Here is a 23,769-nt window from a genome sequence, read left to right as displayed (position 1 = left end):
ATGACTATTATAAGACTTAAAGTGGAAAAGTAAACTTAATAATGTAAAATAACAACTGAAATATGACACACAAATCCACAAAGAACATTCTTGAATCCTTATGCGTAAAAGACGTGACACTTATTGTACTTGGCTAGGCTAGATGAGTAACCATCACTGCGCAGCCCAGACACTTGACAGGGGATTTACTTCTTAGGTCAGAGCCGCCTCCTATTAAATGCTGATTGGCCGGACTCAACTAAACCATAGCGACGTGCCCTGTGTTGAGGTTAAGAAACATATGTTTTATTGACTCTTCACTAGTTCGTCAATATAAGATAATCAAGAGGAATATTTCGTATTGTGTGTTGTAGTTTAGTTGAAAAGGGGGCGCGTATAAATAACTTATTTTTGCACCAACAATTTGCGCCCTCCATCTCCAATTCATCTGTTGAAGGACCCTATATAATTTTGAGATTTTAACAACGACGAATGAAATGGCAGATGAATATGTACTACTTGGAGCGTCCGAGTTCATCAAAGGTAACAAAATAAAAGTAGTTGCGCAACTTGGCTTGAATAACATCCACTTATTGCGCGAGAGTTCATGGACGTGTTGGTCAGGCACATCATTAGATTGCTTTCGCCCACCAACGTTTAGAACGTGACTTAACAGCTGTTTAACTAATTTGTATGTGGAATCAATGCTTTTCATTCGTGTAGTTGTGTTGTTTCTATGAGCATTGTTTGTTCAGTTTCTAGTGACTTTAGTACTTTATTAATATCCCAGAACGGAAATTTGATTGCATCAGCCAAAACATAGGCCTACATGGACTCACAAGATTAACTTTATATTTCCGGTGTTAATGAATGTTTGATGTTTTGGAAGAAACAAAGAAGGCTAAGCCTCGGGAAATGGAAAGGGTTTAAGAACCACCAATGTGGGTCACTGAGCGTGGGAAAATAAATATGATTATTCTTATTGTTGTTATCTCTTTGCCCTTGTTTTACATGGTCTTCATTCTCTTACAGACCGGTTGTATTTTGCAACCCTTAGAACCAAACCGAAAACTACAGCAAACTCTCACTACTTCAGCACAGATGATGAATTTCTCTATGAGAAGTAAGTAGGCCTGTTGTATGGACTACCCTCTTCAAATCAAACCACAGGTTTTCAATGGGTTTCATGTCTAGAGACAGATGTACTGGATACATTTCATGATGCCGTTGACCTTAACAAGTTGTGTTGTGTGGCCAATGAACACTATTTTCATGTAATCTGACCAAAGCACCGGTACCAATCCTATGCCGTTTAGCAAACTCCAGGGGTTTACGGTGCATTCAGAAAGTATTCAGACCCCTTCACTTTTTCTACATTTTGTTACGTTACAGCCTTATTCTAAAATTGATTAAATAAAACATGTTCCTCATCAATCTACACACAATACCCCATAACGACAAAGCAAAACATTTTTTTTTGAAATGTTAGCAAATGTATTAAAAATTGAAAAACTAGTATCACAACTTGTATTCAGACCCTTTACTCCGGACTTTGTTGAAGCACCTTTGTCAGTGATTACAAACTCGAATCTTCTCACCTGTATTTTGGGAGTTTCGACCATTCTTCTCTGCAGATCCTCTCAAGCTCTGTCAGGTTGGATGGGGAGCGTCGCTGCACCGCTATTTTCAGCTCTCTCCAGAGATGTTTGATTGGGTTCAAGTCCGGGCTCTGGCTGGGCCACTCAAGGACATTGAGACTTGTCCTGAAGCCACTCTTGCGTTGTCTTGGCTGTGTGCTTAGGGTCATGGTCGTGTTGGAAGGTGACCCTTTGCCTCAGTCTGAGGTCCAGAGCGCTCTGGTGCAAGTTTTCATCAAGGATCTCTCTTTACTTTGCTCCGTTCATCTTTCCCTCGATCCTGACTAATCTCCCAGTCCCTGCCGCTGAAAATCATCCCCACCACATGATGCTGCCAGAACCATGCTTCACCGTAGGGATGGTGGCAGGTTTCCTTCAGACGTGATGCTTGGCATTCAGGCCAAAGAGTTCAATCTTGGTTTCTCAAGACCAGAGAATCTTGTTTCCCATGGTCAGAGTCTTTTAATTTGGCAAACTCCAAGCGGGGTGTCATGTGCCTTTTACTGAGGAGTGGTTTCCGTCTGGCCACTCTTACCATAAAGGCCTGATTTGGTGTTATGCTGCAGAGATTTTTGTCCTTCTGGAAGGTTCTCCCATCTTCACAGATTAACTCTGGAGCTCTGTCAGAGTGACCATCGGGTTCTTGGTCAGCTCCCTGATCATGGCCCTTCTCTCCCGATTGCTGAGGCGGCTAGCTCTAGGACAAGTCTTGGTGGTTTCTAACTACTTCCATTTAAAAATGAATGAGGCCACAGTGTTCTTGGGGACCTTCAGTGCTGCAGGCATTTTTTGGTACCCCAAAAATGTGAGTGTACAATATCATTTAGCATTTAAATAATTTATTTTATACAGTAATCTTTGCTCACCTTTATCAAGTGTGTCAAAAATGTCAGACCCAACTGTTTTATTATTTAAAAAAAATATTTAACATTTATTTCACTATGAAAGTCAGTTAAGAGATTCTTACCCTGGCCAAACCCTAACCCGGACTACGCTGGGCCAATTGTGCACCGCCCTTTGGGACTCCCAATCACGGCCAGTTTTGATATAGCCTGGAATCGAACCAGGGTCTGTAGTGATACTTCTAAGCACTGAGATGCAGTGCCTTATAGACCGCTGCGCCACTCGGGAGTCACTCAGGACACTGTAGCGCACATAGATAAAACACGTGTTGCCTCTGGATTTAGGCTAACCAATAATAAGTAGGTCTAGGCCTAATGGCAACCAGTTACCATGTGTAAAATTGGATTTTACAACCTGATTTCAAAAAAAAAAAAATTGTATTACATGTACCTTATTCTGTAGTAGTTAATTTACAGTATTCAGGCCTACGTAATATTACCTTTCTCCACTGAAGAGTAATAGTTATACTATTACTTACATTATTTACATTTGTCTCTCGGGCTTGTGTCTCAGCTTCTATGCTGACTTTGGACCCCTGAATCTGGGCATGCTGTACAGGTACTGCTGTAAACTGAACAAGAAGCTCAAGGTAAGACACATTTCGTATTACCATTACTCCAAGGGGGTTTCCTCAATATGCACTTTACTTTACCCCTTTGATAACCCTTTCCACGAAGTTGCTCCTATTACTGTGTAATCACAATGTAATTTCCAACACAATCTTTCGTATAAAACCAAACGTAGAAGCCGTTTTAACAAACACCTCATGATTTGAAATGTTGATAGTCTGGTTTCTTTCAGTCCTTCACTCATTCCAGAAAGAGGGTGATTCACTACACCAGCTATGACCAGAGGAAGAGGGCCAATGCTGCAGTACTTATTGGTGCCTATTCTGTGAGTGTTCATCTTCTTGTCTTTATTATGTTATTCTCGTAGTCTCTTATTGTCTCTAATGCATACGCACGCATGCACACGTCTGTTTCAGGTGATCTATTTGAAGAGAAGCCCAGAGGAGGCCTACAGGAGCCTCATCTCAGGAAACAATACTGCATATCTGCCTTTCAGGTAAACAAACAAAACACCTCTCCAGCTAACTATTCAGTTACTCTAGCGCCCAATCTTAAATTTAGAGGTTGGTAGGCTAATGCTGCGTACATAACACCCTGCATGAATGGTTCATATACAAATACTGCCAAGCTTCATGCCGATATGCCTAACTGCCTAATGTTTGTCACCGATAATGTTAAAATAGCGTACCACTGAACAAAGGGGAATATTTGTTGTTTATTTTCTATAACTGGTATCCATGTGCTCGCATTAGACTCCGATATGCCGCAAATCACAATTTAGCCGGGCTGTGCCACTGACTGAAATGAGAATGTGGAGGAATGATGCAAAATTCCTGCAGAACTTTCTAGATTCCTGATGACTCAATGCCACATTGTAACCCCATCATCCTGACATCACAGGATGATACGACACCATACCAAATGACATTGTCACCGTTTGGGTGTATGTTGAGTAAATATCATTGGAAACGCTTATAATGAGGTTAGCTGTTGAAGTGACGACCATTTCATGTTCAACAGGATGGTTGGAAATAGTGCTTTTCCAGCAAGCATGTTAGGCCATTTCAACACACTGTGATGCACAGCCAACAATAGTATCTAAATGTGAAATGAACTCACCATTTGTTCTTCTCTTTTAGGGACGCTGCTCTCGGAGACTGCACGTACAATTTGACCATCCTAGACTGTTTACAAGGAATACGCAAGGTAAAAATGCATTGTTTATTTTCAGTTGAGCCTTGGGTTGCTATTTACTATAAACAAGGAGATATTATTAGACTCTGTCCCTCTTGTCCTGGGTATTTGGTGTCTTCCAATGCTTGATATTAGTTATAACTGTCAGTAATAAGTATTGATAAACTTTTTCTAAGTAGCACATACTCTTAATAAATGAGTATTCCATCGTGTATTAACATATATGGCATTTACAATGGTGTAGCATTTAAACATGTTATAACATATTACCCAGCCTTTTTATGAGTTTGAAAGGACCCATAGACAGGTTAAATAGCCTCAACGAATCCATTTTCTTTCTCAATATCCCCCCCTCTCTCCCTCCCTCTCTCTGTCTTGGTCGCATTGTTAATCTTTTAGTCCAATTATGCTCACAGGGGGAGAAACATGGTTAGCATGTATCAACATGGAGGAAGGCTTACATCATGGGTTCACTCCAGAATGTTCCGTTCAGATAGAAATATAGAATTTAGATTAGACATGATTCTCAACTATGTAGAATATGGACTCATCTTAGTTCTCTGCAAAACATTTCTATCTGAGCATTTCAAAATGTTGCTCGCCTGGATGCGACCCTGCTCTATGTGTTGGTGCTCACCCTAGCCTTTTAGTCAGGGACTCAATTCTTCCCACGCAACCTGGTGTGTGGACTCTATATCCAGTTAATGGATTGGTTAACCAATCAAGTGCCAGCGAGATGTGAAGACCAGAAGGGTTGTGCAATGGAGTGCGTAATTAATAAGAGAAAAAGAGAAGATGAGGAAGAGCCGCAATTTCTCCTGGCCCCACGTTGACACAGGTCCTTGTGACTGCAAGGATATGTCTATAGTAATGACTCTACAGTGTATGTAAGTGGCTCCTAAGTACTGGTCTTCTTGTGAACAACAATTAATGTCAGGTTTGATTCAATACCACCCTGTGTGCTTTTTTTTTTTACATCCTTAGGCCCTGCAATGTGGATTCTTCAACTTTGAGACGTTTGATGTGGAAGAGTATGAACATTACGAGCGAGTAGAGAATGGAGACATGAACTGGATTATTCCTGGGAAGATTTTGGCCTTTAGTGGACCTCACCCAAGAAGCAAGATAGAGAATGGTGACTTTTCCCTTGCTGCCTATACATGTTTTTCATAGTTCATGGTTTTAAGAGACAATTATAGCGCTTGTCATGTCACAGTAAATGGAATGGCAGTTGATAGTACAGAATACCTACATTTATTTAACTAGGCAAGTCAGTTAAGAACAAATTCTTATTTTCAATGACGGCCTTGGAACAGTGGGTTAACTGCCTTGTTCAGGGGCAGAACGACAGATTTGTTTACCTTGTCAGCTTGGGGATTTGATCTTGCGACCTTTCGGTTACTAGTCCAACACTCTCCACTAGGTTACCTGCCGCCCCAAATGACTGTCCTTCATCAACCTCCACTATAATGGCACTGACCCCAACCCTGTCCCCCCCCTCCCTCACAGGATACCCTCTCCATGCTCCAGAGGCCTACTTCCCGTATTTCCAGGAGCATCATGTAACCGCCGTGGTGCGGCTCAACAGGAAGATCTATGACGGACGGCGGTTCACTGACGGCGGCTTCGAGCACCACGACCTGTTCTTCGTGGATGGAACCACGCCCAGTGACCTCATCACACGACGCTTCCTCCACGTGTGTGAGAGCACTGAGGGCGCTGTGGCTGTCCACTGCAAAGGTGAGAGGCTTTGTGTGTGTATTAATGAGTTCATAAAACTAGCATGGACCTCATACTTAGCTCTGCTGTCTGTTCAGTAGTAAATAAGATCATTATTCAGTGTTGGACTCTAGCATGCAGTGACACAGAGACTCATCATTAGAGGGCAGCAATAGGCTGACATTTCAACAGTAGGCTTACTCCTCTCTCGCCATTACTCTCTATGTCAAGGCTCAGGAGAAAACCCAGGTGCAGACTGTTTCGAAGTAACAAAAGTTTATTACAAAAACAGGGAGGGCAGGCAAACGACAGCTCAAGGGCATGCAGAGGTCAATACTTCAGTGCAGAGTACGAAAGGTACAGAACGGAAGGCAGGCTCAGGGCAGGCAGAGGTCAGTAATCCAGAGTGGTATGGCAAGGTACAGAAAGACAGGCATGCTCAGGGTCAGGGCAGGAAGAATGGGGAATGCTAGAAACCGGGAATGCTAGAAAACAGGAACTACAAACCGGCAGGAGCACGGGACAAAATGCTGGTAGGCTTGACGAAACAAAACAAACTGGCAACAGACAAACGGAGAACACCGGTATAAGTACACTGGGGATAATGGGTAAGATGGCCAACACCTGGAGGGTGGTGAAATCAAGCACAAAGACAGGTGTGTGACACTCATAAAGAACTGTCTTTTCTCTTCACTCTCACTCTTTTCTGCCCACTCTTCCCCTCTGTCCATTCACAGCGGGTCTGGGTCGTACGGGGACTCTGATAGGTTGTTACCTGATGAAGCACTATCGTTTCACAGCGGCTGACGCCATCGCCTGGATCAGGATCTGCAGGCCTGGATCCATCATCGGACCTCAGCAGGACTTTCTAGAAGAGTAAGGAATAAACCCCAATATGTCACACTAAGACCCAGTGAAAGATACAGTGCATTCAGAAAGTATTCTGACCCCTTGACTTTTTCTAAATGTTATGTTACAGCCTTATTCTAAAATGGATTCTATTGTTTTTTTCTCTCTCATCAATCTACACACAATATCCCATAATGACAAAGCAAAAATTGACAAAAATGGACACATTTACAAAAGTATTCAGACCCAGTTACTCAGTACTTTGTTGAAGCACCTTTGACAGCAATTACAGCCTTGAGTCTTCTTGGGTATGACGCTACAAGCTTGGCACACCTGTATTTGGGGAGTTTCTCCCATTCTTCTCCAGATCCTCTCAAGCTCTGTCAGGTTGGATGGGGAGCTTCGCTGCACAGCTATTTTCAGGTCTCCAGAGATGTTCGATCGGGTTCAAGTCTGGGCCACTCCAGGACATTCAGAGACGTGTCCCGTAGCCACTCCTGCAGAGTCTTGGCTTTGTGCTTAGGGTCGTTGTCGTGTTGGAAGGTGATCCTTCGCCACAGTCTGAGGTCCTGAGCACTCTGGGGAAGGTTTTCAATCAAGGATCTCTCTGTGCTTTGCTACGTTCATCTTTCACTCGATCCTGACTAGCCTCCCAGTCCCTGCCGCCGAAAAACATTCCCACAGCATAATGCTGCCACCACCATGCTTCACCATAGGGATTGTGCTAGGTTTCCTCCAGATGTGACACTTGGCATTCAGGCAAAATAGATTAATCTTGGTTTCAACAGACCAGAGAATCTTGTTTCTCATGGTCTGAGAGTCTTTTAGGTGCCTTTTGCCAAACTCAAGCGGGCTGTCATGTGACTTTTACTGAGGAGTGGCTTCCGTCTGGCCACTTTACCATAAATGCCTGATTGGTGGAGTGCTGCAGAGATGGTTGTCCTTCTGGAGGGTTCTCCCATCCCCACAGAGGAACTCTGGAACTCTGTCACAGTGACCATCTGGTTCTTGGTCACCTCCCTGACCAAGGCCCTTCTCCCCCGATTGCTCAGTTTGGCCAGGCGGCCAGCTCTAACAAGAGTCTTGGTGGTTCCAAACTTCTTCTATTTAAGAATGATAGAGACCTTCAATGCTGATGGGGACCTTCAATGCTGTAGACATTTTTTGGTACCCTTCCACAGATATGTGCCTCGACACAATCCTGTCTCAGCGCTCTATGGACAATTCCTTCAACTTCATGGCTTGGTTTTTGCTCTGACATGCACTGTCAACTGTGGGACCTTATATAGGCAGGAGTGTGCCTTTCCAAATGTCCAATCAATTGAATTGACCACAGGTGGACTCCAATCAGGTTGTAGAAACATGTCAAGGACGATCAATGGAAACAGGATGCACCTGAGCTCGAGTCGCATAGCAAAGGTTCTGAATACTTATGTAAATAAGGTATTTCTAAAAACCTATTTTCGCTTTGTCATTATGGGGTATTGTGTGTAGATTGAGGAGGAAAACAATTGAATCAATTTTAGTTTATAATCTGCCTCTTATATCTGTGGAAGTTTGGTACAGTTTAATATTTTTCTCCTCCTGACTCCTTATCGCTCTCTTTAGTAAGCAGCACAGTATGTGGGTGCAGGGTGACATGCATCGCACCAAACAGAAGCAGCAGCAGCGTCGCCAGCGGCCAAAGCTGGACCAGGAAGTGACTTGCCTCGTCTCCAGCATGGACGACCTGTCAATCAACACCGTTCTTTATAAGTCCTTCAGCCTGGATGAGGTTAGTGACTTTGGCAATGGTTCTTTGTAGAGTTGGGTAGGTTACTTTCTAAATGTGATCCATTAGTTACCTGTCCAAAATTGTAATCAGTAATGCAATTTTGGGATATCCCAAACTCAGTAACGTGATTTGATTACTTTCCCTTTAAGAGCATTTTCGTTATGCATCTTGTCCTGGAGGCAGCTCTGCAGAGTGGTCACTAGGTGGCATACAGCAGCCACAAAGTTATACGATCCGATTTTAAACCTAACCTTAACCACACTGCTAACCCCTAGTGCCTAACCCTAACCTTAAATTAAGACCAAATTGTATTTTTTGTTTTCATACATTTTTACAATATAGACAATTTGTGTTCTGCAGCTGGCCCATCTAGTGGAAATCTCTCAGTTCTGCCTCAAGGACAAGACTCATCCCAATAAATGTCAACCTGCTTAAGAGGCATTAGAAGAAGACATAAGTCAATATTACCAATTGAACAGCATCCATTGCAGGATAAATCATTGTTAGAGTTTACATAGCTGGTCATAAATGGATGTTGGATTTTACTTAATGGGTTGGTTATATAGGCTGCTTCTGACACATTGCTTTCTTTTTGCATGTGACAAATTTGCTATAGAGGCCTATTGTTTACATTTTTGTTGGTGACACTGATATCTTGATAATTTGCCTATAATTAGTCTATCAAAAGTGTGTGAGTTTGAGCATTTGTCCGTTAGGCCTAAAATTTAATCAGCTTTCGATTGAGAAATAAAATCCCCACTCATGGTCTTATTAAACTAGTTTTTGACGGAGCATAGTACCACAGGGGAGTTTACTGGCTGTCCACTGGGTCATATTAATTATGCCGATTCTGTTACAAAACGAAAGCAAACGGAACAAAATGGGAAAGGACCTACCTGAATTTTCTGATAGGAACTCTTATTTTACTCTGTTTGCTTCAGTTTGGTTCTTAAACGGTAACAGATTTCTTGATGAATACACCCCTGGTCACAAAAACAATGATTAATAAGCAGCTTACAATTCTTCAATTCAACTATTGTGTTAAAATACACATATACATTTGTGAACAGCCATTCACATTCACAACACCGTAAAGCACAAATAGCTAAATGAGAGAGTAGCAGTGTGATTCACATCAATGCCCTACGTACACTGAACAAAAATACAAACACATGTAAAGTGTTGGTCCCATGTTCCATGAGCTGAAATAAAATATCCCGGAAATTTTGCATACGCACAAACAGCTTGTTTCTCAAAAATATTGTGCCCAAATTTGTTTACATCCCTGTTAGTGAGCATTTCTCCTTTACCAAGGTAAATCCATCCACCTGGCAGGTGGGGCATATCAAGAAGCTGATTAAACAGCATGATCATTGCACATGTCCACCTTGTGCAGGGGACAATAAAAGGCCACATGAAAATGTACAGTTTTGTCACACAACAACACAATGTCTCAAGTTATTGGATGATATTAGGTATGAAGGGAAGACCGAGATGCAGACCACATCGAATAAACAATAGTTTAATCTTCCAACAGGTGCAGGCAATAGACAGGTCAAGGCAGGCAGGGGTCATAAAACCAGAGGTCAGGCAACGGTACCAGACCGCAGGCTGGCTCAGGGTCTGGGTAAGGCAGAGGTCGGTAATCCAGAGGGGGGCAGCGGTACAGGTTGGCAGGCAGGCTGTGGGTTGGGCAGGCAGAGTGGTCAGGCAGGTGAGGGTCAAAACTGGGAGGGCAAGAAAAGAGAGACTAGAAAAAGCAGGTGAAACACAAAACGCTGGTTGACTCGAACAAACAAGACAAACTGGCAACAGACCAACAGAGAACACAGGTATAAATACACAGGGGAAGATGTGCGACACCTGGAGGGGGGTGGAGACGATCACAAAGACAGGTGAAACAGATCAGGGTGTGACAGATGACTTCATATTCCATTCACCCAGTTCAATGTAACAGCAATAGGTTTAGGCTACTACATGATACTCACATTTTCCCTATACCCATCATGAGGTTGCTAACCTAGCCTATGAATGAAAGTTTACAACGTACAGTTGAAGTCGAAAGTTTACATACACCTTAGCCAAATACATTTAAACTCAGATTTTCACAATTCCTGACATTTAGTCCTAGTAGAAATTCACTGTCTTTAGGTCAGTTAGGATCACCACTTTATTTTAAGAATGTGAAATATCAGAATAATAGTAGAGTGATTTATTTCAGCTTTTATTTCTTTCATCACATTCCCAGTGGGTCAGAAGTTTACATACACTCAATTAGTATTTGGTAGCATTGCCTTTAAATTGTTTAACTTGGGTCAAACGTTTCAGTTAGCCTTCCACAAGCTTCCCACAATAAATTGGGTGCATTTTGGCCCATTCCTTTTGACAGAGTTGGTGTAACTGAGTCAGGTTTGTAGGCCTCCTTGCTCGCACACCCTTTTTCAGTCCCACAACTTTTCTATAGGATTGAGGTCAGGGCTTTGTGATGGCCACTCCAATACCTTGACTTTGTTGTCCTTAAGCCATTTTGCCACAAATTTGGAAGTATGCTTGGGGTCATTGTCCATTTGGAAGACCCATTTGCGACCAAGCATTAACTTCCTGACTGATGTCATGAGATGTTGCTTCAATATATCCACGTAATTTTCCTCCCTCATAATGCCATCTATTTTGTGAAGTACACCATTCCCTCCTGCAGCAAAGCACCCCCACAATATGATGCTGCCATCCCCGTGCTTCACGGTTGGGATGGTGTTCTACGGCTTGCAAGCCTCTCCATTATTCCTCCAAACATAACGATGGTCATGTGCAGTTGCAAACCGTGTCTGGCTTTTTTTATGGCAGTTTTGGAGCAGTGGCTTCTTCCTTGCTGAGCGGCCATTCAGGTTATGTCGATATTTTACTGTGGATATAGATACTTTTGTACCTGTTTCCTTCAGCATCTTCACAAGGTCCTTTGCTGTTGTTCTGGGATTGATTTGCACTTTTCGCACTAAAGTACAGTACGTTCATCTCTCGGAGACAGAACTCGTCTCCTTCCTGAGCGGTATGACGGGTCTGGTCCCATGGTGTTTATCCTTGCATACTATTGTTTGTACAGATGAACGTGGTACCTTCAGGCGTTTGTAAATTGCTCCAAAGGATGAACCAGAGTTGTGGAGGTCTACAATCTTTTTTCTGAGGTCTTGGCTGATTTCTTTTGATTTTCCCATAATGTCAGGCGAAGAGGCACTGAATTTGAAGGTAGGACTTGAAATACATCCACAAGTACACCTCCAATTGACTCAAATTATGTAATTTAGCCTATCAGAAGCTTCTAAAGCCATGACATAATTTTCTGGGATTCTCCAAGCTGTTTAAAGGCACAGTCAACTTAGTGTATGTAAGCTTCTGACCCACTGGAATTGTGATAAAGTGAATTATAAGTGAAATAATCTATCTGGAAACAATTGTTGGAAAAATTACTTGTGTCACACGCCAAGTAGATGTCCTAACCAACTTGCCAAAACTATAGTTTGTTAATAATAAATTTGTGGAGTGGTTGAAAAACAAGTTTTAATGACTCCAACCTAAGTGTATGTAAACTTCCAACTTCAACTGTATAGGTGCACACAGGTCGAGAGACAAGTTTCTATTGGACAAATTCTGGTATGTTTATCCCCATTTTGTTCCGTTTGCTTCCATTTAAGAAGCGTTTTTTTCAACAGAATCGGCGGAATAAATACACACCCCTGATCATGCGTAAACGGAGTTCACTCTCATAACAGACATGTTGTATTCCTTCTCTTCCCTCCGCTTGTGGACTTCAATGCACAACACATCAGCTGTATGTGACCAGGCGAAAATACCTTTCCAAGCCAAACTACACACAGCCTACACCATGTCACCATATTAGCTAAAGTAACGTCATAGCCAATAGAACGAATGTGTTAGTAAACCCGCTACAATCATGCATTTCACTGGTTGGCCCCGGTGGCAATACTTTTGTAATAGCAAACGCTTACCTTCACTTGGAAGAGTTCCAGTGTTGTTTTGGACAGTCATAGTCACCTAGCCACATATTATCCCTCTGTTTGAGCAGGGTGTTTCAGTAGGCTAAACTAGCTGCATTTGCTAGCTAAGTAAGTGAAAGTGAAAAAAAGAAATCTTTCTCTCTTGCTTCTACATCATTTTGGAAGAAATTCATTTGTTAAAAACTGTTCAACTATTGTCTTTCCCTCTCTGAGTCAAATACTCACCATATTTTAAAGACTGCAGTGCTAGCTAGCTGTAGTTTATGCTTTCAGTACTAGATTAATTCTCTGATCATTTGATTGGGTGGACAACATGTCAGTTCATGCTGCAAGAGCTCTGATAGGCTGGAGGACGTCCTCCGGAAGTTGTCATAATTACTGTGTAAGCCTATGGAAGGGCTTGAGAACCATGAGCCTCCTAGGTTTTGTATTGAAGTCAGAGGAGGGCGGAAGCTAGCTGTCCTCCGGCTACACCATGGTGCTACCCTACAGAGTGCTGCTGAGGCTACTGTAGACCTTTGAAAAATAGTGTTTTAATCAGTTATTTGGTGACGTGATTATATTTAGTATAGTTTTATCTAAAAAGGATAACTTTTTAGATTAAAAAAAAGCTGAAGGGGGGGTTTGCCCAGGGAGCCATACTAGCTAGAACCGCCACTTCGAGTCACGACCACTCACACGGTAGCCTAAACATAGTCCAGTTCAAAGTGAATGGCACAGATCTATAAATGGCAATGGCTATTTACATATAGGCCTACTGCAGCTCTGATTGGTTATGGCGCACCGGTCTGTGTAGAGTACAGCCCTGATTCGAGCCTGTCAATGCAATAGAATCCTGCTCCAATGCACTCTACCTACAAGACAATCTCTAGCAAAGTTAATTTAGCATACTGTCTTCATTGTTTGTTTTGTTACGATATGTGACATTGAATGTGGCTAATATTGCCACAGTAGAGCGAAAAGTTGATAGTGTTAACTAAAGAGGAAAACTCTAGAAAATTGAGTGAAGTTCAATCGAGTGTTTCTTAGCGCGGGCCGAGGGGAGCTGAGCGCCCACGCATGTGTGCATCTTAAAGGAACATTGCTATTGAGCATGTTTTGGATGCTCTGGACGTGTACCACAGCGTGTTCCAGGTCCTGCCAATATCCAGCAACTTCACACAGCCATTGAAGAGGCATGGGACAAAAAACATTCCACAGGCCACAATTAACAGCCTGATCAACTCTATGCAAAGGAGATGTGTTGCGCTGCATGAGGCAAATGGTGGTGACACCAGATACTGACTGGTTTTCTGATTCACACCCCTACCATTTTTTAAGGTATACTGTATCTGTATTGGCAGGACCTGTACATAGCACCTGTACATAGCCCATCTGTAAATAGCCCAAACAACTACCTCAGCCCCTACTGTATTTATTTATTTATTTATTTATCTTGCTCCTTTGAACCCCAGTATTTCTACTTTGCACATTCATCTACTGCACATCTACCATTCCAGTGTTTAATTTCTATATTGTATTTACTTTACCACCATGGCCTATTTATTGCCTTACCTCCCTTATCTCACCTCATTTGCACACATTGTATATAGACTTGTTTTTCTACTGTATTATTGACTGTATGTTTGTTTACTCCATGTGTAACTCTGTGTTGTTGTGTGCGTCGAACTGCTTTGCTTTATCTTGGCCAGGTCGCAGTTGTAATTGAGAACTTGTTCTCAACTGGCCTACCTGGTTAAATAAAGGTGAAATAAAAATAAATAAATACATTCCCAGTCATGTGAAATCCATAGATTAGGGCGTAAATTAATTTATTTCAGTTGACTGATATGAACTGTAATTTAGTAAAAGCTTTCCGATTTTTGCATGTTGCGTTTATTTTTTGTTCAGTTTAGATAATAAGTGATATCCAAATCGCCCGTAGGCTACACCACTGCTGTCATCCTTACCTCCAAGCATTTATTCAAGTTGGATAATCTTTGATTGCCAACAGCAGTCACTCCATTGGAAGATATAGCTTGGACTAAATGCCTTCAAAAGCCTATTCCTGCTCTTTCCCCAAGATTCATCAAACGCATTTGGTGTGTCATCATAGTGGTCTCTGACTTGTGGTCAGACTCGCTCAGGCAGAAACAAATGTAAACTTGAGTCTTTTTTCAATGCTGATTTGAATGTCATTGAGAAAACAAAAAGTTGTAAAAAAAAAAGCATGCAAACATCCTTTCTGAATTTAAAAGTAATCCTAGAAGTAATCATCTAGTTTTTCAAAAGTATCTGTAATCTGATTACTATATTTTTGCTGGTAATGTAACATATTAGTTTGTTTTTTTGTAATCTGTTACATGTAACGGATTACATCTAATCCGTTACCCCCCCATCCCTGTTTGTGTGTTTTACTTTTTAACTTTATTTATAGACTTAAGATATAACAACAAAAACAGTACAACCCCAACCCCTCATTCTCCCATCCCTCCACTTCCTCCCTCCCTCCCTCCCTCCCTCCCTACAAACCACCCACCCACCAAGGCATCTATAAAAGTAAGTTAAATAGGACAGAAAAACAGAAACAAACAGTAATAGAAATAAAAACAATGGGGATAAAGTTATAGAAAAATTCTTATCAGCACAAATGGCCACTAGAACAGACATGACCGCTTACCAAACTATGCAAGTTACACTAAGTAAAATACTTTCCACGTATTGTGTTAATGGGGACCAGTTTAAGTCAAACTGTTGTTGGGACCCATGCACAGTGTACCTAACCTTCTCCAGAGGCAGAGATGACATCACCTCCTTAACCCACTGCATAAAGGAGGGCGGCTTTCGCATTTGCCTGATGCTTGGTAGCATTCTGGTCTAGGGGAAGTACCCCAAAAAAATGGCAGGGACCGGGTTGGTGCTAACAGTTGTATTACACATATGTGAGAATGCCTCTCAAATGGGTCCCAGAAGCCAGTCAAAGATTGGCATGACCAAAACATATGTCCCACAGTCGCTGGACTCTGGTGGCATCTCAAACACTTTGGTCAACATTTGGGTGTATTTTTCCCAATCTGTCATTTGACAAAAGCCCACGCCTTATGCAAAATGATGATGTGTGGATACACTCAATACACTGTTGCCATATGTCATCGTGTAGCTCCCATGCAGATTTTGTATTTGCAAAGGAAGGTGGATTAATGTTCTGTATTATGTCGTATAGTCTGGAGATTGTGCCCTTCAGATAAGGGTTAAGATCTAAGCACCTCTCGACTGGACACTTAGTGGGCTCGAGTGGAAATGAAGGGAAATGTTTTTTGGCAAAGCTGCGAGTTTGCAGATATCTAATAAAGTGGCTATTGGGAATATTATGGTCAACCCTCAGAGTATCGAATGAGACGAATGTGTTATCAACAAATAGGTCACAAAAAAACCAGCAGACCGTTCCTATGCCAGAACTGGAATGCCGTGTCAATCTGTGACGCTGGGAAGAGATGATTAGATGTTAATGAAGAGAAGCCACTTGCTTGTTAAAGGCTAAAGTGACTTTGGAATTGGGACCAGATTTTAAGGGAGTTCTTAACAATGGGGTTTAAAACATGGATGCCAAGGTTCATGGGCATTGGGGAGCACAGGAGCGATACCGGGGACGTTGGAAGGCTTGACTGTAACTCTATGATGGCCCAAGTTGGGCCTTCCTTGTTTTCAAATGTAGAAACACATTAAACACATTTAGAAATATTTGCTGACCAGTAGTAGTGTAAAAAAGCCTGTAGGCTTAGGCCTCTCTAGATATACCTTTTTCATTCGTGGATTTGACTTATTCCAAATGAAGTTGGAAATGTAGCTGTCCAGTTGTTTGAACATCGACTTTGGCAGACAAATGGCAATCATTTGGAATAGGTACAAAAACCTAGGTAGTACAGGCATCTTAACAGAATGAATGCGACCTGCTAATGAAATGGGAAGAGACGAGTACCTAATGAAATCCTGCTTAGTGCGCTCCAGGATTGTTTTGAAGTTATGTTTAGACAGAGCCTTAAATGAGCTTGTGACCTTTATCCCCAAATAAATAAAGACCTGATGCTTAAATGGGAAATTGGCATACCCAATTCCTTCTGCGAACGGATTAATGGGGAGGAGCACACTTTTTGTTAGGTTTAGCTGACAACCAGAGAATGTCCCAAAACCTTGTAGCATGTCTAAGAGAGCGGGCATAGGGTTAGAGATGTATAAAAGAAGATTTTCTGCTTACATGGACACCTTGTGAGTTATGTCGCCCCTTAGTATTCCCTTAATCCTCTCCTCCGCCCGCAGGGCGATAGCAAGAGGCTTATACAGATATAAGCAACCCTACCCTATACGGAAAAACAGCAACCCTGCCTGGCCCTCTGTGGAGAGGAAGTAGCTGGAGGTAACATTGTTGGTGTGAACAGAAGCCACTGGGGACGAGTACAACATCTTAATCCAGGAAAGGAATGACAGGACCAAACCCAAATCTCTCTAGTACTGCAAATAGATATTCCCACTCAACCCCCGGCCGAAAGCCTTTTCAGCATAAGAGATGACAACTTCTGGCTGTAGAGTTGAGTGGGCAGAATAGAGAACATTAAATAGTCGGCGAATATTATAGAAAGATTGACTACCTGAGATAAATCCGGTTTGGTCAGAGTTAGTTTGTATGTTTTTTAGTTTTTTTGAAATGTGATTTTACAGTTTGAATGGGGTGTCCTGGGTCCTGTTCTGAAGGGTGTAATGTCACAGAACGTTCAGATAGAAATATATTGTGCAACACAGGGCTGCCAAACTCAACCAGTGCATATTGAAAAAGCTCAACGAATTTGCGTGCCAGACATAGCCTATTATATTTGTTAAAAATATTTTTTTGCATAGTCCTACAACTGCTACCCATGTCCATTTTATAATGTCCACTTATCTACATAGGATTCTGCATATAGCATTTTAACATATTGAAACAGAAGAAGAGATATTTGTCCAGTCTTTGCTGCTACGCTTGTGCATTTGGCTATATCCTGTGACCTTAATCAAAAAGTATTTCATAACGCCGAATAACAAAAACATAGCTCGGTTGTTGTAACATTTAAACTTTAAAAAAAAATCAATTTCTTGCACTGCATGGATCACTGGTGTGGCAGAATGCAACATTGCTGTATGGTGCACTGAAAATGTCTTGATTTGAGTAGGTAGCCTAGGCTATTTCTCAAATGTTGCTGTAATAGTCCCACATGTTTCTCCTTTGCATGGTTGTTAGGAATTTTATGAATAATGACTAAACAATATTTACATTTAAATAGAACTATAACTAATTAAACTCTAACCTGTTTTACAATATCTGATTAATAATGTTAGTTCCTAAGAAAGAGGTTATGTGGCATGGACAAGGGGTAATTGGAAATGATAACCATTTTGGAAGAAGGGATGTATGTGTGTGTGTCTAAAGTAAGCAAAGAGTGTCATTAACCTATGTTTGAACCGACTCAGCTATAACTCTGTAACGATAAAATAAGACAGCGAGAGCCCCTCCAGGTTTTCCTTATCTGGAACTGTCTGCTAAGTGGTAATAGACTATGGTGAGACTTCAGGAGTTAATCCAGATATAGTGTGTCAGGTATGTGCGCTAGTGAGTTGGAATGAACTTTTGAACCTCCTGGTCGAGAGGAGGAGATACATTTTATAACCTATGACTTCATATGTGATATATACAGTGCCTTGCGAAAGTATTCGGCCCCCTTGAACTTTCAGTGCAGCAAACTCTCTCCAGAAGTTCAGTGAGGATCTCTGAATGATCCAATGTTGACCTAAATGACTAATGATGATAAATACAATCCACCTGTGTGTAATCAAGTCTCCGTATAAATGCACCTGCACTGTGATAGTCTCAGAGGTCCGTTAAAAGCGCAGAGAGCATCATGAAGAGCAAGCAACACACCAGGCAGGTCCGAGATACTGTTGTGAAGAAGTTTAAAGCCGGATTTGGATACAAAAAGATTTCCCAAGCTTTAAACATCCCAAGGAGCACTGTGCAAGCGATAATATTGAAATGGAAGGAGTATCAGACCACTGCAAATCTACCAAGACCTGGCCGTCCCTCTAAACTTTCAGCTCATGCAAGGAGAAGACTGATCAGAGATGCAGCCAAGAGGCCCATGATCACTCTGGATGAACTGCAGAGATCTACAGCTGAGGTGGGAGACTCTGTCCATAGGACAACAATCAGTCGTATATTGCACAAATCTGTCCTTTATGGAAGAGTGGCAAGAAGAAAGCCATTTCTTAAAGATATCCATAAAAAGTGTTGTTTAAAGTTTGCCACAAGCCACCTGGGAGACACACCAAACATGTGTAAGAAGGTGCTCTGGTCAGATGAAACCAAAATTGAAATTTTTGGCAACAATGCAAAACGTTATATTTGGCGTAAAAGCAACACAGCTCATCACCCTGAACACACCATCCCCACTGTCAAACATGGTGGTGGCAGCATCATGGTTTGGGCCTGCTTTTCTTCAGCAGGGACAGGGAAGATGGTTCAAATTGATGGGAAGATGGATGGAGCCAAATACAGGACCATTCTGGAAGAAAACCTGATGGAGTCTGCAAAAGACCTGAGACTGGGACGGAGATTTGTCTTCCAACAAGACAATGATCCAAAACATAAAGCAAAATCTACAATGGAATGGTTCAAAAATAAACATATCAAAGTGTTAGAATAGCCAAGTCAAAGTCCAGACCTGAATCCAATCGAGAATCTGTGGAAAGAACTGAAAACTGCTGTTCACAAATGCTCTCCATCCAACCTCACTGAGCTCGAGCTGTTTTGCAAGGAGGAATGGGAAAAAAATTCAGTCTCTCGATGTGCAAAACTGATAGAGACATACCCCAAGTGACTTACAGCTGTAATCGCAGCAAAAGGTGGCGCTACAAAGTATTAACTTAAGGGGGGTGAATAATGTTGCACGCACAATTTTTCAGTTTTTGATTTGTTAAAAAAGTTTGAAATATCCAATAAATGTCGTTCCACTTCATGATTGTGTCCCACTTGTTGTTGATTCTTCACAAAAAAATACAGTTTTATATCTTTATGTTTGAAGCCTGAAATGTGGCAAAAGGTCGCAAAGTTCAAGGGGGCTGAATACTTTCGCAAGGTACTGTAAACTGTTGTACATGGTTCTATGAGCAGCGCTCTCGAGAATGCTATTGGCTAATTTTGATAGACTGGTCTCTGTCTGTTTTATGCAAATGAGAATCTTACAAATTCTTAAAAACAGACAGTGATTTCAATTGAATTGGTTAATGAATATATATATAGGAATTGTTCAATTCCTTTGACAATGGTGTTTTTTTTTTGGTTAGTCATTGTCAAGCTACAACATATTTGCCAGACCACAACATATTTGTAGCTTAGCTAGGACTGTGGCATGTGTCTGTACACTTTCCCTCTGCTGCGAGCTGTAAATGGGACACACGAAAGCAACGTAAACGGGACACAGAAAAGCAGCGCAATTGAACTTTGAATTCACCGTTGCGGGCGCATGAGGTTGTAATTTTGTAAAGTTTACTAATTTATACTCGCTTGTTTGTCCTATTGTCCTTTAGTAGTAATTTATACCCTCGTGGGAATCCTTTATCTTAACTCTTTTGACAACCAAGATGACATTTTATGTAGGTTACAGCAATGACCAGTCGGTACTGAAACTCGGCATGGACATTTGGCTTACAACACTTTTAAACACTGGCTGGCTCGGGCATTGCTTGCTGTGACTTCTAGTGCAGGGCATAGCAGGCGGTATGAAAGCGGGCCAAAATGAATTGACATCCCAAATCATTTCACGGGCCAGATAGAAATGTGTCACGGGCCAGACTCAGCCCGTATTTGACACATGTGGTGTTACATATAGGACTGTCTGTCAGGTACAATAAGGATTCAGGTCAGTTTTTATTCACTGCATTATAATCTGAAATGGTCTGACCCTGTCTAAGGGCTGGCATTTTGCTAGGATGTGAAATGATTGCGACTGCATGTCTTGGTTTGTCGCCCTCTCTCTGTCATCTGCAGAATAACTACAGGGAGTGTCTGACCCAAGGAGATAAACTCAGGGATTTGAAAGGCCGTCGCTCATCCAGGTCTGCCACCACGTCACGGTATGTGTGTGTGCTGTGCGAAAGTGAATGTGGTTAAACATCCATCAATACTTCGTTGACGTTGTTTGCATCGTACATCGACAGACATAACCCTGCGTTCAACTTTAGAGCTATACTTTGAATGTATTTTTAAATGGTTATAAAGCCTTATTGTTTGTTGTACCATCCTTCTCCAGGTTGAATTTGACAAAGACCAGTCAGACCTCTATCACCCCTCCCAAGTGTTCCAGGCTATCTCAGGTCCCTGTCCCCTTCTCCTCCTCCTCTTCTCCCAAGAGGCTGGTGCAAAGCTCCTCATCATCAGCTAGTAACCTTAAGAGGTGAGTTTCTGTGTGTGTTTTTGTGCCATCTTCATGTGTTCAGGTATGTACAGTTGAAGTCGGAAGTTTACATACACTTAGGTTGGAGTCATTAAAACTAGTTTTTCAACCACTCCGCTAATTTCTTCTTAACAGACTATAGTTTTGGCAAGTCGATTAGGACATCTACTTTGTGCATGACACAAGTCATTTTTCCAACAATTGTTTACAGACAGATTATTTCACTTATAATTAACTTTATCACAATTCCAGTGGGTCATAAGTTTACATACACTAAGTTGACTGTGCCTTTAATCAGCTTGGAAAAATCCAGAAAATGATGTCATGGCTTTAGAAGCTTCTGATAGGCTAAATTACCTAATTTGAGTCAATTGGAGGTGTACCTGTGGATGTACAGTGGGGCAAAAAAGTATTTAGTCAGCCACCAATTGTGCAAGGTCTCCCACTTAAGAAGATGAGAGAGGCCTGTAACTTTCATCATAGGTACACTTCAACTATGACAGACAAAATGAGAAAAAAAAATCCTGAAAATCACATTGTAGGATATTTAATGAATTTATTTGCAAATGATGGTGGAAAATAAGTATTTGGTCACCTACAAACAAGTGGGAGAACTTGCACAAGTGGGAGAACTTGCACAATTGGTGACTGACTAAATACTTTTTTGCCCCACTGTCCTACCTTCAAACTCAGTGCATCTTTGCTTGACATCATGGGAAAATCTAAAGAAATCAGCCATGATATCAGATTTTTTTTTTGTAGACCTCTACAAGTCTGGTTCTTGGGAGCGATTTCCAAACGCCTGAAGGTACCACGTTCATTTGCACAAACAATAGTACGTAAGTATAAACACCATGCAGCCGTCATACCGCTCAGGAAGGAGACGCGTTCTGTCTCCTAAAGATGAATGTATTTTGGTGTGAAAAGTGCAAATCAATCCCAGAACAACAGCAAAGGACCTTGTGAAGATGCTGCAGGCAACAGGTACAACAGTATCTATATCCACAGTAAAACGAGTCCTATATCAACATAACCTGAATGGCCGCTCAGCAAGGAAGAAGCACTGCTCCAAAACTGCCATAAAAAAAGCCAGACTACAGTTTGCAACTGCATATGGGGACAATGATCATACCTTTTGGAGAAATGTCCTCTGGTCTGATGAAACAAAAATAGAACTGTTTGGCCATAATGACCATCGCTTTGTTTGGAGGAAAAAGGGGGAGGCTTGCAAGCCGAAGAACACCATCCCAACCATGAAGCATGGGGGTGGCAGCATCATGTTGTGGGGGTGCTTTGCTGCAGGAGGGACTGGTGCACTTCACAAAATAGATGGCATCATGAGGGAGGAAAATGATGTGCATATATTGAAGCAACATCTCAAGACATCAGTTAATCAAGTTAATGCTTGGTCGCAAATGGGTCTTCCAAATGGACAATGACCCCAGCATACTTCCAAAGTTGTGGCAAAATGGCTTAAGGATAACAAAGTCAAGATATTGGAGTGGCCATCACAAAGCCCTGACCTCAATCCTATAAAACATTTGTGGTCAGAACTGAAAAAGCATGTGCGAGCAAGGAGGCCTACAAACCTGATTCAGTTACACCAGCTCTGTCAGGCGGAATGGGCCAAAATGCACCCAACTTATTGTGGGAAGCTTGTGGAAGGTTACCTGAAACGTTTGACCCAAGTTAAACTATTTAAAGGCAATGCTACCAAATACAAATTGAGTGTATGTAAACGTCTGACCCACTAGGAATGTGATGAAAGAAATAAAAGCTGAAATAAATAATTCTCTCTACTATTATTCTGACATTTCACATTCTTAAAATAAAGTGGTGATCCTAACTGACCTAAGACAGGGAATTTTTACTAGGATTAAATGTCAGGACTTGTGAAAACTGAGTTTAAATGTATTTGGCTAAGGTGTATGTAAACTTTCGACTTCAACTGTATGATCTCTCCCTTTTGTCTCTCTCTCTCCTTCTAGTCCGTTTAGCCTGAGTATGTTCAGCTCTAAGGCTACTACCATTCACTGAGCCCACGTTGATCACTGACTTTTCATCTTTGACCTTCTGACCTTCCAGTTGACCCCAGGAGACAGGAGGTTAACCCACGATAGTCTCTGTTATAAATGCACGTTAAATAACATTTAATAATACAAAAAAAAATATCTAATCCACCCCTGAGACACTCTGTAAAAAATAATATTTGTAACAATTGGATTTGTCGACATGATCTCATTTCAATCAATGTAATTGTTTGATTTCAAAATGGGTTTATTATCATTGTAATTGTGTGCAAGGAGAATGTTTATCATGGCTTTCTCTTTCTCTTATTCAGTTATTTAATTTCTATTGTTTGACGCTGTAAAAGAGGACACATCCTACTGTACACTCAATTTATTCATGAGTGGCTGTCTTATGAATGTTGTCATTCAGGAGATCCATTTGTTTTATGTGAATACACATTTGGATTGTAACAGAAGTGACTCTGGTTGAGCACTTTCTTTCGGACTTGTTTTTACGACTCTTGTTGACAGGCTCGAGACAATTGTTTTGTTTTAAATGACTTTAAGTAGTAGGCCTGTATGGCGTATATGGAATGTATTTCTGCAAACTTTGCAGAAATACTATTAGTACATTGTCATTTAAATTTGATTAAAATTATTCCTT

At 41.5% G+C, this 23,769-nt stretch overlaps 1 protein-coding gene across 1 annotated transcript; it reads left to right on the top strand.

Moving 5' to 3' along the window:
• Positions 1-233: 233 nt before the first annotated feature.
• Positions 234-23,769, top strand: LOC110530205 (dual specificity protein phosphatase CDC14AB). The gene is made up of 13 exons (XM_021613082.2): positions 234-522; positions 1,012-1,102; positions 3,033-3,108; positions 3,321-3,413; positions 3,505-3,584; positions 4,228-4,294; positions 5,267-5,417; positions 5,792-6,022; positions 6,739-6,877; positions 8,459-8,624; positions 20,691-20,776; positions 20,953-21,096; positions 23,085-23,769. Exons 1-13 carry the CDS (start codon positions 477-479, stop codon positions 23,131-23,133), a joined length of 1,419 nt encoding a protein of 472 aa, XP_021468757.1. The 5' UTR covers positions 234-476; the 3' UTR covers positions 23,134-23,769.

This window comes from Oncorhynchus mykiss, chromosome 8 (assembly GCF_013265735.2).
Source record: "Oncorhynchus mykiss isolate Arlee chromosome 8, USDA_OmykA_1.1, whole genome shotgun sequence".
In the NCBI taxonomy this organism is placed as follows: domain Eukaryota; kingdom Metazoa; phylum Chordata; class Actinopteri; order Salmoniformes; family Salmonidae; genus Oncorhynchus; species Oncorhynchus mykiss.
This window is presented reverse-complemented; position numbering and strand designations above follow the sequence as displayed.